Source organism: Leucoraja erinacea, chromosome 1, assembly GCF_028641065.1.
Source record: "Leucoraja erinacea ecotype New England chromosome 1, Leri_hhj_1, whole genome shotgun sequence".
Classification (NCBI taxonomy): domain Eukaryota; kingdom Metazoa; phylum Chordata; class Chondrichthyes; order Rajiformes; family Rajidae; genus Leucoraja; species Leucoraja erinaceus.
In genome coordinates, this window is record NC_073377.1 from 169,118,508 (window position 1) to 169,133,532 (window position 15,025).

At 41.1% G+C, this 15,025-nt stretch overlaps 1 protein-coding gene across 1 annotated transcript; it reads left to right on the top strand.

Moving 5' to 3' along the window:
- Window positions 1-280: 280 nt before the first annotated feature.
- Window positions 281-14,114, top strand: LOC129704612 (mitochondrial uncoupling protein 2-like). The gene is made up of 7 exons (XM_055647855.1): window positions 281-1,257; window positions 6,073-6,230; window positions 6,393-6,600; window positions 7,767-7,964; window positions 8,054-8,155; window positions 9,493-9,673; window positions 11,929-14,114. Exons 2-7 carry the CDS (start codon window positions 6,105-6,107, stop codon window positions 12,026-12,028), a joined length of 915 nt encoding a protein of 304 aa, XP_055503830.1. The 5' UTR covers window positions 281-1,257; window positions 6,073-6,104; the 3' UTR covers window positions 12,029-14,114.
- Window positions 14,115-15,025: the final 911 nt, after the last annotated feature.

Genomic DNA, 15,025 nt, shown 5'->3' on the forward strand with positions numbered 1-15,025 from the left:
AGAGAATGGAGAGGCTGGGATTGTATAATCTCGAGTTTAGAAGGATGAGAGGATATCTTATTGAAATATATGAATGATATGCCATTTATTGTCACTATACATGTACAGTGAAACTGAAAGCTGCTCGTACTCAGTGCATACATTCAATTTAGCACAAAAAACAAGAAACAGAAAAAAACAAAAAACAGAAGGGAGATGGGGGGAGGAAATAGGTGCACAAATTCTGCGGCGCTACATACATATATGTATTATATATACATAAGATTATTAAGGATTTGGACACACTAGAGGTAGGAAACATGTTCCTGATGAAGGGGGAGTCCAGAACCAGGGGCCACAGTTTAAGAATAAGGGGTAAACCATTTAGAACGGAGATGAGGAAACACTTTTTCACACAGAGAGTTGTGAGTCTGAGGCCGGTTCTCTGGATACTTTCAAGAGAGAGCTAGATAGGGCTCTTAAAGATAGTGGAGTCAGGGGATATGGGGAGAAGGCAAGAACAGGGTACTGATTGTGGATGATCAGCCATGATCACATTGCATGGCGGTGCTGGCTCCAAGGGCCGAATGGCCTGCTCCTGCACCTATTGTCTATTAAAGTTGCCAGGGGTAAATGGGACGAAGAAGGTTGGGAATCCCTGCCTTAAATCAATCAAAGGAATTATTTTAGTTTGAGAAATCAATGGACTTTGACAAATTCCACACAGCCCATATAATATATTAAAAGGCGGACCATAAAATTACTTTAAGATAGCATATCACCTCATTGTGGAATGAACATGAACATTACTTGTGAAATGTTGAGCTGCAGTTTTCGTTTGCTGTAGAAAATGCTGACCTCTACATCTCAAGAGAGGGAGTTTCAAAATAACTCTTGCTCTCTGCCCCACCTTTGTTTTTTCTCAAGAACTTTGTTCTATCTAGCCACAATAGCCTGGGACATTTCGGGAATTTGTCTGCATGATGAAGGTTAAAGTTATAAGTCGTGAACCGAGCTTCCTCTTAATTTCTGTGTTGAAATAATGACAACATTCTTAGGCTGAGGCAAGCAGAAGTGGCAGCAGCAATCATTTATGATCCCTTTAGGAACACCCACTTCAGGCTGTACTTTGACCCAGTGTCTGAACTGTTGAAGATTAAACAACTGTACAAAAACCAGGTCAGCACCAGTACCTGTACACAGCAGCCAAACGTCAGGGAGAACTCATCCGAGATTTGTTCCCGCTGAACAGTCCATTCACGTATCCATCCATTCAAGGTAATTTTGAAAGACTTTTATGAGAGAGGTCGTGTGTTTAAAATATTGACCATCTTGTTCTGTGGAGTGAGTGGTTTACATTTATTCAATGTCATTCTTTAATATTTTATACTGTTGATCATTTTGATTATATGTACCAGTTTTAAGATAGCTTGAGTATGGGGAAACATCCAAATAGACATTTATCTGATGGGAAAAACTATAATAACATTCGTATGTTATTGGCTCAGTGAACAGTGCATGGATCCTGTGAGGATGAATTTGAGTATAGGAGCAGGGAGGTTCTACTGCAGTTGTACAGGGTCTTGGTGAGACCACACCTGGAGTATTGCGTGCAGTTTTGGTCTCCAAATCTGAGGAAGGACATTATTGCCATAGAGGGAGTGCAGAGAAGGTTCACCAGACTGATTCCTGGGATGTCAGGACTGTCTTATGAAGAAAGACTGGATAGACTTGGTTTATACTCTCTAGAATTTAGGAGATTGAGAGGGGATCTTATAGAAAATTACAAAATTCTTAAGGGGGTTGGACAAGCTAGATGCAGGAAGATTGTTCCCGATGTTGAGGAAGTCCAGGACAAGGGGCCACAGTTTAAGGATAAGGGGGAAATCTTTTAAAACCGAGAGGAGAAAGTCATTTTTCACACAGAGTGGTGAATCTGTGGAATTCTCTGCCACAGAAGGTAGTTGATGTCACAGTTCATTGGCTATATTTAAGAGGGAGTTAGATGTGGCCCTTGTGGCTAAAGGGATCAGAGGGTATGGAGAGAAGGCAGGTACGGGATACTGAGTTGGATGATCAGCCATGATCATATTGAATGGCGGTGCAGGCTCGAAGGGCCGAATGGCCTCTACTACTGCACCTAATTTCTATGTTTCTATGTTTCTAATTCTGTAAGGATTGTAGTCAACTTTATACTTTGTGCAGAGTTGGGTCCCTTGATTACGCTGCTTAACCAACACCACCTCAAAAGAATACAGGGAATATTGGATCAATAGACAATAGACAATAGACAATAGACAATAGGTGCAGGAGGAGGCCATTCGGCCCTTCGAGCCAGCACCGCCATTCAATGTGATCATGGCTGATCATCCCCAATCAGTACCCCATTCCTGCCTTCTCCCCATATCCTCTGACTCCGCTATTTTTAAGAGCCCTATCGAGCTCTCTCTTGAAAGCATCCAGAGAACCTGCCTCCACCGCCCTTTGAGGCAGAGAATTCCACAGTCGAACTAGACCGAGGATGAATCTTCCATTCCACGCATAGCTTTCCCATTTCCTTCGTCACGGGCGATCCCTCGGTGTAGAGGATGTCCTGCTTCCATTCCAGCTCTGAAGAATGGAAGTTGTCTTTCCATTTATCCTTTCAATGTGGAGTGGCACTTGTCCACCAAGGACTTGACAGAGTGAGATCCAGGTCCATTGACAAGGAGATCCAAGATTAATGGAGACCGGGCTTTGCTGTGAACCCCAACATTTATGCACGTACACACCCAACATAAATGCTAACCATCAAACACAGAAACACTTTCTTGCGCCAACTCACCCTAATCCACCGTGTTCTTCAGTCTCCTTTTTCTCCATACTGACTCTCTTCTCTCTTCTCTCTTTCCCCTGCCATCTCCAGTTCCCCATTCTCTTGCTACCATTCCTCATCCCCAATCCAGCCTCCCCTGATCTACACCCACCAGCTCTCTCCCACAGTGAGATCATAGTTCACCCACTCTGGGGTCACCCCCCAAATTGCCGACCATTCACTCTCCTACCCCCTAGCCCAGATCCCTAACCCAAAACACACCAGGAAAGACCTGTGGAAATCTTCAGGCACCCAATCATTGTGCATTCTGGCAGCCTCCAGGGGCTCTGAAGACAGGGCCAGTTCCATAATCAAAACTGTAGCCCAATAACAAGGTTTGAAACATTTGACCAGCTGAATTGCTGAACATGTTGTAACTACTTTTAAACGATTAAAACTTGAATCTTAATAATGAGGGTTTACAAGAATGTTGCCAGGACTCAAGGGACTGAGTTCTAGGGAAAGGTTGGACATGCCAGGACATTATTCTTTGGAGCACAAGAGACTGAGGAGTGACCTAATAGAGGTTTATAAAAGCATGAGGGACACACAGACAGGGTGAATGCACTATGGCTTTTTCCAAGGGTTGGGGAACAGCAAGAAATAGAAGGCATATGTTTAAGGTGAGAGGCGAAAGATTTAATAGGAACCTCAGGAGCAACTTTTTCACGCAGAAGGTGGTGAGTGTATGGAATGAGCTGCCATGCCAAGTAGTTGGGGCAGGTGCGATATTGAAAAGACATTTGGTGAGGAACATGGATAAGAAAGCTTCAGAGGGACATGGGTCAAAAGTGCGGCCAATGGGACTGGCTTAGATGGGGGAGCTGAGTCAACATGGACATGTTGGACCAAAGGTTATGAGAAAAACATTTTTCACACAGAGAGTGGTGAATCTGTGGAATTCTCCGCCACAGAAGGTAGTTGAGGCCAGTTCATTGGCTATATTTAAGAGGGAGTTAGATGTGGCCCTTGTGGCTAAAGGGATCAGGGGGTATGGTGAGAAGGCAGGTACAGGATACTGAGTTGGATGATCAGCCATGATCATATTGAATGGTGGTGCTGGCTCGAAGGGCCGAATGGCCTACTCCTGCACCTAATTTTATGTTTCTATGTTTCTATGTTTTGTGTCCATGTTGTTTGACAAAATGTAAGCAAACAGGCTATTAAATCCAAGGATTCAGATGTTTGCTGTACATTCCTTGGTGGTTGGTTAACAAAGATGTTAAGAAGGCAGGTTTTTAAAGCAGCTCATTTTTTCTATGTGTTTCCAGCCCTGTAATGAAGTGGTTTTTTCCCAGTGTACTATCTGTAAATCCAATTTTATGACCAAGATAATGACATTTCAGCCCCTGCCCCGTCCTAACAGAGTGTTAATAAAAAGACAAAAACAATGACAATCATCCATAAAATCAGTCTAGGAGACCAGACACATGTTTATGTAAATCCCAAACATTGCAGCCTAATCTCTTGGCAAATATCCCCAGCATGCTAAATGTGTTCACAACACCTCTGCTACAGTGTAGGAAGGAACGACAGATGTTGGTTTACACCAAAGGTAGGCACAAAATGCTGGAGTAAGTAAGTGAGGCAGGCAGCATCTCTGGAGAGAAGGAATGGGTGAGGTTTCGGGTCAAGACCCTTTGTCATTCTCGATCCGAAACGTCACCCTTTCCTTTTCTCCAGAGATGCTGCCTGTCCTGCTGAGTTACTCCAGCATTGTGTGTCTATCCCTACTATAGTGGCAATGCAGTTCATGGTGAATCCACCAGGACAAATTTATAATATGTTTTAGATATTTAGATATTTTATTACAAAACTACAGTTTTTCTTGCTTTTGATAAAATGTGTTTTGAACATTTATATTTTGCATTATGTCTCTATGACCAAAAGGCAGATTTTTATCTTAATTTTGAATTTGTGGGATGAATGGATTTGTCATTTCCCCTCCAAGTCTGTGGTAAGGAGCTTTTCCCTCTCCCCAAGCACCTCTGTGTAGCTTGACGAACATTAAGATCATCAGCATGGTGAAAGATGCACTTTGGTCTACCCGAACCTTGCTGGCGTTCCAGTGTCACCAGATGTCTGTAAGTGGGTGCTGCCACCTGGCTCATTTGAGGTAGCAGTAGGATGTTGCTAAGGTCGGTGCAGCCAACACAAAGGGTTTGTGAGGAAAGACTCCCATCTCCAGTTCTGCCACAGAGTACCCTGCATAACACAAATACCTGAAAGATGTATCATTCAAAGGGGCCAAGTGAGTGGCAATGTCCTTTGTACATAGAATGTATTCACTTGGTACGATGGCACGACAAATGTAGATTGTTGACAACACTGAATGAATAGACAGGACATTGTGAATGTAAAGAGAGCCATGCAGTTATGTCATTTTTGTAAATATTATTTATGAATAAAATTTAATTTTGATGGTCGGTATATGGAATGATCTTCCACAGGAGATACAGGTGAAATAACAATATTTAACAGACACTTGGACAGATGCATGGATAGGAAGGGTTTAGAGGGATATCAGCTTTCAAGAGAGAGCTGGCTAGGGCTCTTAAAAATAGTGGAGTCAAGGGATATGGGGAAAAGGCAGGAACGGGGTACTGATTGGGGATGATCAGCCATGATCACATTGAATGGCGGTGCTGGCTCGAAGGGCCAAATGGCCTCTACTCCTGCACCTATTGTCTATTGAGCCAAGTGTGGCCAAATGGAACTAGCTCAGATAAGGCATCTGGTCAGCATGGACAAGTTGGGATGAAAGGCCTGCGTGACTCAACAAATACAAAACATGTTGCGTGACAAATTGTAGCGATTTGGTGCTTCCATTAGGAGATGTGAGAATGGTTCAACAACGTGTAAAATGCTGCCCGTGATTACCAAAGATCTTAGAGATCTTAGAGATCTTTGGTGATTACCTTGTGAAAGGGGTGGGAGTGGATACCGGCGGCAGTGTCATCATGTGCTCTAGTCTTCAGGAAATTAATCGAGGAGGGACTGGTGGGGTTATAGGACTGGTGAAACGACTATGAATACAGAAAACATGGTGCTGGAAATGTCCATGGACTTATGAGAGATGTAGACTATTTACATATGGGAAAAGAAATGTACAATGTGTGAAATAGCACAGATTTATTTTTCTGTTCCAATGAATGCAAAAAAGAACCTTCAAAGACAATGCATCAGCCACCTTGGTAACCTGAGTAGCCAACGACGTCTTCTTCATTCCTTCCCTCTAGATCCTGGCGAGGTTTTGCAATCTTTGGTCAGGATGGTTGGGTTGAAACCATCGCTAGTTCCTCCAACGCCGGGTGTGCGCTTCCTGGGTGCTGGCACGGCAGCTTGCATCGCCGATCTCATCACCTTCCCCTTAGACACGGCTAAAGTTAGATTACAGGTAACGAGCCGAACAAACAAAAACATTATTTAGTTTTGTGTTCTCTCCGAAATGTATTTTGAAACTCGAATGTCTCGGTGACGAAATTAGATCATTGGTTTAAGTGGTGAAAGTGAAATCAGGAAACATTCTTTGTTGTTGTAACTCGCGCGTCTGCTTTAGATTCAAGGCGAAGTTGCAAGTTGCCACGGATCCACAAGTATCAAATACCGTGGGGTTTTGGGGACCGTGGTCACCATGGTGAGAACAGAAGGACCCATGAGTTTATACAGTGGTCTGGTGGCTGGGCTGCAGAGACAAATGAGCTTCGCTTCAATTAGAATCGGACTGTATGATTCTGTCAAACAGTTTTACAGCAGAGGCAATGACCGTAAGTAACAACTGCCGGGGATGCGGAAATATTAAACACACACATATCACATACTGTCATCATTATATTGGCTAGGATTGGGATATTTCTGTGATACAAATGAATGAATTAACGCAACGAATGAACGCACACACATCACAGGGCGGAGAAGCACTGAGAATGAACATTGACTTTGCAGAGTTTTAACTTAATGCGCGGAGAATTATCTTGGAGGGACGAATATATTTAAAACCGAGTGAGTGAACGGAAATCATTGGTAGACGAGAGAGAGGAGCGAATAGTTGGAGGCAGATCATCCTTCCTGTTGTGGCTGACACAAGGATTAAGTACAAATATCATCATATAACATCATGACAGCATAAACACATGAGCGGTTAGAGATACATAAACACCATGGTGTGAATGTACAAATATTTCTAGTAGAAAATTAACAGCGAGTGTGCAAATATCTCAGGTAAAAATAAGTTCACAGATTTAGAATCACAGTATGTACAGCTCCATCTACTAAATGGGACTACCTTAGATGGGACATCTTGGTCGGCATGGACGGTTTGGGCTGCAAGACTATGGTGATGAAACAATTATAATGGTACAGTCGATACCAGCTCTCTCTAGTCTAGAGTTATCCGGTCCCTTCTATTCCCCCGCTCCCGTCTTGTAGCTCTGCAAATTGATAGAATGGCGATGTTGATCCAGGTAATGAACACAGTAAGTACACATAGTTATCAGATGGAAGAAAGTGAATGGGATCAATGTATAGATATTCCGGGTAAATAGATACAAATATCTTCCAGCGAAGCCGTTAAAACAATACACATATCTCAGTAAAAGTATCGATAAGTTGTATGAATGTACACCGTCACGTATCTAGAGGATTGCATTGCGTTGTCTCTGTACTGTACACTGACAATGACAATTAAAATTGAATCTGAATCTGAATCTGTACTAATACTTAAATGCATGAATATGAATATGCAGCGCTCGGTTTCAGTTAGTTTTAAACGCATGTTGGCCAATTTTAAGGAGGATTACAATAAAATGTGGAATATTGTCAATGGTAATTATAACTGCTGTAAAATAACACAAAGATGTTTAAACAGTTTGTAAATACGTCGTTCAGTCGTGGTGTGGTGTGGAATACTGATGAATCCCATCTTCCCCTGCAGATGCCAGTATAGGCACCGCAGCACTTGCAGCCTGCACCACGGGGGGACTTGCTGTTGCACTCGCTCAACCAATGGATGTCGTTAAAGTTCGTTTTCAGGCACAGAAGAACATCCTGGGTGCTCGGAAACGATACAATGGAACGCTCCAGGCCTATAAATCAATAGCCAAAGAGGAGGGAGTTCAAGGCCTTTGGAAAGGTGCACATGACAACACTGAGTTGGCATACTGTGTGTGTATCTCAGGGTATTTCAGTTGCATTAATCAAACCTTGTTTATCTTTCCTTAGGAACTTTCCCTAACATTGCTCGGAATGCTATTGTCAACTGTTCCGAGCTTATAACCTATGACATAATTAAGGAGACAATTCTGAGGAACAAACTGTTGACAGGTAAGGTTGACAACCTGGGACTTGTTGGCAAAGTTAATGTTGGTTCTTTTTCTCCTTTCACATTTGCTTTGTTTAAATGAGTGCAAGGTAGTTCATAGACTGTAATACATTGCAGTTGTCTGTGTTATAAACAAACTGGTCAAGGTGAATGTGTAGATTATATCTTGTACTGTGGGCTAATTTTAGCAAAATACATAGATGCAACGTTGGTAGTTAGTAGCTTGAGCCATCTGCTATTGTTCCAGAAATAAAACATGAAGAAATCCATGCAAGGGAGAACAATACTATTTAAGGTCATTGATTATTCTTCCACTGACTATTAAATTAAAGAGTATGTTTTATTTTGGACAAAAGGACACAAAGTGCTGAAGAAACTCAGCTGGAAAACATAGATAGGCGATGTTTCAGGACTCGATGATATTCTCCAGAGATGCTGCCTGACTCATTGAGTAATTCCAACACTTTGTATCCTTTTGTGTATTAGCCAGCATCTGTAGTTCTTTGTTTCTTGTATATTTTGGATGTGCATTACAAAAGGGGGAAATGTATATAAGGACCATCAAAGTGATAAGAGAAGTGAAAAAGGTGCAAGGTACAAAAGCTTTAGTGGAGTATATAGCAGCCCGGTAAACAGGCAAGGAATAAACATCGGGTTAGTGTGATAATGGATGAGAATGTTACCAAAAGTATCATCAGGTATGATCACCCATTTTCAAGTTTAATGCTGGGGTGGGAGATTGCAACCTTCACCTGGTCCGCCCTGTTTCGACAAATGCAATCAACCCAGCGTGCACAATCAAACAAGATCAAATAGAACAAGTTGTCCTACAACTTTAGGCTGTGCACGCCATACGCAAGAAGAAGTTCAATGCTCTCTATATTACTTGATTATTACAGAGAACGTGTTAAAAAAACTTATAGGCTGCAGCTGTTTGAAGGATAAACTATTTGTACAGTTTTGTCTCAATAACAAACGTTAATTAATGATGAGACCATACAGTATAAGAGTGAACTTCCACCCTGCTATTAAATATCTTATAGCATTAATATTTAGGTTATGCTTATTGCCAGCAAATACATGTATCCACATATCAGATTATTTACATTTTCATTCCACCAATCATTTGCATCAAAACTTAAGAATTATGATCATTCCACCAGAATATTGGATAATGTGAGTTCTCAGATGTACTAATTTCCAGAAACCTTGGCATACCACACACATTACAATCCTAAAAATTCTTTATATTGAAATCACAAGATGGAACTAATCTCATGCCTTTATTAAAACAGATTCAGATTCTGGAATAGATAAGTGTTTATTTTTCAATTTGCAGATAACTTTCCGTGCCACTTCCTCGCCGCCTTTGGTGCGGGGTTTTGTACAACTGTGGTAGCTTCTCCTGTTGATGTAATAAAGACAAGGTACATGAACTCTTTACCTGGACAATACAAGAGTGCACTAAGTTGTGCCCAGACTATGTTGTTTGAAGAAGGATCAACAGCCTTTTACAAAGGGTAAATACATTGATTTCTGATTCATTACCAGTCAGGTACATCTGCTTAGTTTGGTTTTATATTTTTTGTCCTTTACCATCTGATTTTATCCCTCACTTTTCCTTTCTGGATGATAGTTGTGTAGGGACCTGGGAGCCATATTGGCAATTATTTCCTTTACAACAGCCATCAATCACTGCATGCTGGATGGCTTCAAAAGCATTCAACCCAATAAACAGAAGTTGAGTGTTGGGTTAAGGTACATCTCTCTGTTGATCTCCACTCTACCTCCAATCAAACAGATTTTCTTCTTTCTTGAGTACTTCATGTTCTGTGATTTATAACTTTTTATCCTTTTCCATGTTCCATCCTAAATCACCGCCCTGTTGAATTAGATGTTGTTTCTGTGGAACTTTGTCAATGATGGCTAAACTTTCAACAATTTACATTTGCTGGGCAACTATTTTTTCCACAGATGCAAGCGACATTCATTTGGCATTATCAACTCACTTGTTAACTATTTTAGATTTGCTTTGAAGGGACTTCTCCAAGTTGGATCTTGCAATGAAGTATTGTAATTTTTATTGACCATGAATAATAGGCCTGTCGTTTTTTTCAATTCTGATGCCATTTCAAAGAACCTGTACCTTGTTTGCTTCTAATCTTCAGGTTCTAACACGTGTTTAGTAGTTCATTCACATGATCAACATAAATCTCTTACCTTCAACACCTTAAAACATTTATGTCTGTCCCAGGGATTCACTAGACTTGAAACATTGCAATTTTCATGTTCCTCAGCCCATTCACCTCTGAAGATCCTCCAGGATAGTGGGCATATTATAATCAGATAACAAATTTGCAAAATATATTCTCCAAACATTTCTACCAATATACAATCTACCAACCTGTCAATTTTTAATCTTTTAAATTGTTTTGTTTTTTTGTTCTTTCAGCATGGCTGAAAGCAAAATTAGATAAATATGAAGAAGAAACAGAAGTGTTGATAGTTTCCTTGCAAAGAGGCTCAAGTCGAGCATAAATAATAGACTGCCCTATTGTGCCAAAAGACTTGGCTCTTTACAGTAATTTTCAAGTATTAACGCTTTCAAATTTTCAATTGGCATAACCTCAACAAACCTTTACTTTGGCTACCTCTAGAAATAATTTGAAACTCAATTTTTAATATTAACATCTCTATAAAAAATTCTCCTAATATTTGCAAACCATTTTAGCGATTAAAAAAAAGGACAGTGCTGGCACAACTCATTTAGACAGCATCTCTGGAGAATATGAAGAGGTGACATTTTGGGTCGTACACCTCTTCAGACTGATTAGGTTGGGGGGGGGGGGGGGGGGGGGGGGGGGGGTTGCAGAAGGCTGGGAGAATGGAAAGGCAGAGCAATGTGTGGCAGGTAAATAGGTGGAGCAATTTCAAGTTTCAAGATTCAATAGAGTTTATTGTCATGTGTCCCAGATAGAACAATGAAATTCTTGCTTTGCTTCAGCACAACAGAACATAGAAGGCATGACTACAGAACAGATCAGTGTGTCCATCTACCATTGTATAAATATATACACACGTGAATAAATAAAACAGATAAAGTGCAAATAAACAGATAATGGGCTATTAATGTTCAGAGTTTTGTTTAAGTTGAGTTCAATAGCCTGATGGCTGTGGGGAAGTAGCTGTTTCTGAACCAGGACGTTGCAGTCTTCAGGCTCCTGTACCTTCTACCTGAAAGTAGTGGGGAGATGAGTGTGTGGCCAGGATGGTGTGGGTCCTTGATGATGCTGCCAGCCTTTTTGAGGCAGCGACTGCGATAGATCCCCTCGATGGTAGGGAGATCAGAGCCGATGATCGACTGGGCAGTGTTTACTACACTGGATTCCCCATTAGTCTGAGGAAGGCTTTCGGCCCGAAACATTGCCTATTTCCTTCGCTCCATAGATGCTGCTGCACCCGCTGAGTTTCTCCAGCACTTTTGTCTACCTTCGATTTTCCAACATCTGCAGTTCCTTCTTAAAAACTTCCAGTATATATCTTTGTATATGTCTGTGGGTTTTATACTATTTTGTACCTATGTGTTGATTTTATTTGCACTGCTTTTCCTGGCAACATTATAATATATTATTGTTGCAAAAGTACTCTCCTCATGAAAGCAATGCCATCATGTTGTTTTATCTTTATCTTGCTTGAAGTTTGGGAGATTGCGGCTGCCAATTATTATACAATCGTGCTTATTCATCACTATATACCGATTTCTCTGGATTTATAGGTTTGTCCCCTCTTATCTACGCCTTGGTTCCTGGAACGTGGTAATGTTTGTGTCATACGAGCAGATTAAGAGGGCAATGATGCTGGCCAGGCAAAGTTAAGATTCTTCAAATTAATAATCTTAATGAAGCATTTGACACTTCACCAAGCACACAGACCTACATGGACTTGAAGAACTGGTGTTATAACATGGACCTCTTCTGTATAGGTTTCTATTATTTACAAAAATGTTTTGTATGAAACGTGCCTCCATGGGCAGCATAAAACAAACATTGGAAGTACAACTACAGCAGGATAAGGGGTCTGCACATAGAAATCTCTCTGCACAAATGCTGTTTGATCTACTGAATGTTCCCAGTGTTTTGATTTTATTCTGTTACATTAAAGCTTGTAGGCATTCATGGTAGACACTTTTAACTGGAATATGACTGAATATTTCATGTTCATATTAAATGTTATGTCAGGCAAGCAAAACAATCCAATGGGCTTTGTATTAGTCATACAGCGTGGAAACAGTCCCGCCAGCCTAACTTACCCACATCTCCCATCTACACTAGTCCCACCTGCCTGCATTTGGTCCATATCCCTCCAAACCTGTCCATCCATGTACCTGTCTATTTCCTAAACGTTGGGATAGTCCCTGCCTAAACTATCTCCTCTGGCAGCTCATTCCATACACCCACCACCCTTTTGCGTGAAAAAGATATCCCTCAGATCCCTATTAAATCTTTTCCCCTTCACCTTAAAACTTAAGTCCTCTCTTCACTTACTCTGGGAAAGAGACTCTGCATCTACCGGATCTATTCCTCACATGATTTTATACACCTCTATAAGATCACTGCACGGACTAGAAGGGTCGAGATGGCCTGTTTCCGTGCTGTAATTGTTATATGGTTATATCACCACATCCTCCTGCGCTCCAAGGAATAGAGTCCCAGCCTATTCAACCTCTCCTTATAGCTCAGACCCTCTAGTCCTGGCAACATCCTTGTATCAGTTTAGTTTTAGTTTACTTTAGAGGTACAATGCAGAAAAAGGCCCTTCTGCCCACCGAGTCCACACCGACCCCCAATTATACCAAGCCATTTAACCTACACACCTATACGTCTTTGGAGTGTGGGAGGAAGCCAAAGATCTCGGAGAAAACCCATGCAGGTCACGGGGAGAAGGTACAAACTTTGGTCAGACAAGCACCCATAGTCAGGATCGAACCTGGGTCACTGGCGCTGCATCACCATGCCACCCCTATTCTTTAAATTATATCGAGTAAAATGCACTTTACTGCCAGTTTCATTATTTCAAAATCATGGATGCATAATATACAGCACATATAATACATTAGATGCATGAATACATCATTTGAAAAGCTAATTTCAGTCCTGTCATTGGGCAATTGCTGTTAGCTTGCATTGAATCTTGGCTAGCTACGATTGAATATTTATTTATTAGTCAGTGTTCATATTGAATTGTTCTAAAAGCATATTTTATAATAAACTACATAATCTTTCATGTTAATTGAGGGGGAAATGAATCTTTTTTTGTATTACTTTGTATAAATACATAATATATAAATGCCCGATGTATGCCCACAGTGAAAGTTGATGACACTCGCCATGTTTTAGTGTAAAACAAAATAGAAGGAAGCTTGGAATAAAGTACACTAGCTAGTTATGTACAACCAATGGATGAGTCATTCTTGATAACATTTTACTTGATCCTAATGATGGTGTACTTAGATCTTTGATCCATTAAAATGTACTTGGCATCAATATTAACTGATTACAGGTGAAATGTGCTTTAAAGGGGCTGTCCCACTTGGGCGACCTAATCTGCGAATTTAGAAGATTGTCTTTGACCTTCAAACTCGCAGCATGGTCGACATGTGGTCCTATGAGGTTGCTAAAACTCTCCTTCATACTTGAGGGAAGTTCCTGAATATTCGTGGCCTGAGCTAGGTGGCAGAAAAATGTTCAGCATGTTGACCGGGCATTTTGATTGGAGTTTTCAGGACCCAGAAAAACCTACCGGTAGAAAGAATGCCCGCTAAACTTTATTGTACTCCTGAAAAGCGTCTCCACTCCTTCTCCTCCCCTTCTCTGTGAAATTCAGACAGCGCTCCCCCACTTTCCCTGGCCCCCGCCGTGTGTGCGTGCGCGCACGCGCGTGATCGATCCAGCTCGCGGTTTATAACGCAGACAGTCGATCCAGCTCGAGGCTATCCAGGCGAGTGCCATCGAGCTCGAAGGTCAAAGACACGATTCTTAACTCACGGATTAGGTCGCTCAAGTGGGACAGCCCTTTGCACCAGATCCATTCTCATCACTGATTTTTTTTTTTTTTTGTTTTGTTTATTTTATTAGAAGTTAATATAGCACAAAACAGTACAGTGGAACCTAATTTTAGGTGCCAACTATGTAATACCGTAATCCATTCTATGTACAACCTCTAGTTTTATGTTATGAGAAGGAAGTTAGCAAGACAAGAAAAAGAAAACAATAGAAAGAGGAAAAAGTGGAAAAAGAGATGGTAGAGAGTAGAAAAACGTGAAGTGTGTATATAAAAAATAAAAAAGAAAGAGAGAAAGTGGAAAGTAGAAATAGAAGAGAAGGCCCCTTAAAAGAGAATTTTTCAAATCTGTATTCGGAGATGTAGATCTATCCGCGTCATGAACTGAAATCAGCAATCCTTACGGTACCGCTGCATCCCATGATTCCAAAAAGTCGATGAAAGGAGACCAACTCCTTAAGAATTGGTCATATTTATCTATTAGTCGGAGTCTCATTTCTTCAAGGCGTGCTATGTCCATCATATTCCTAATCCACATTTTAACAGTTGGTATGGTTGTATTTTTCCAAACTCATCACTGATTTTAAAACACACTTCCTTTCCTGCCCCCCCCCCCCCCCCCCACAGACACTGCCGGTCACATTGTTTATCCTCCATAAACTCCTCCTGGTTAATAACCTTTTGAGATATTGCATTTTCATTTCTGCACATTATGCATTTCAATCTCTTTGTGGTTTGACTTTCAATGGACAAAGTGATAATGCTCTGGAATTGTGGATGAGCCCTGTGAAGATGCTCCTTATATCTTGCTC

Bases quoted from the DNA above. Each gene is read 5' to 3' on its own strand.
- LOC129704612 (XM_055647855.1), top strand. From the start codon at position 6,105: ATGGTTGGGTTGAAACCATCGCTAGTTCCTCCAACGCCGGGTGTGCGC. The intron at 6,231-6,392 runs GTAACGAGCCGA...CGTCTGCTTTAG, and splicing joins CGGCTAAAGTTAGATTACAG to ATTCAAGGCGAAGTTGCAAG. The intron at 6,601-7,766 runs GTAAGTAACAAC...CTTCCCCTGCAG, and splicing joins TTACAGCAGAGGCAATGACC to ATGCCAGTATAGGCACCGCA.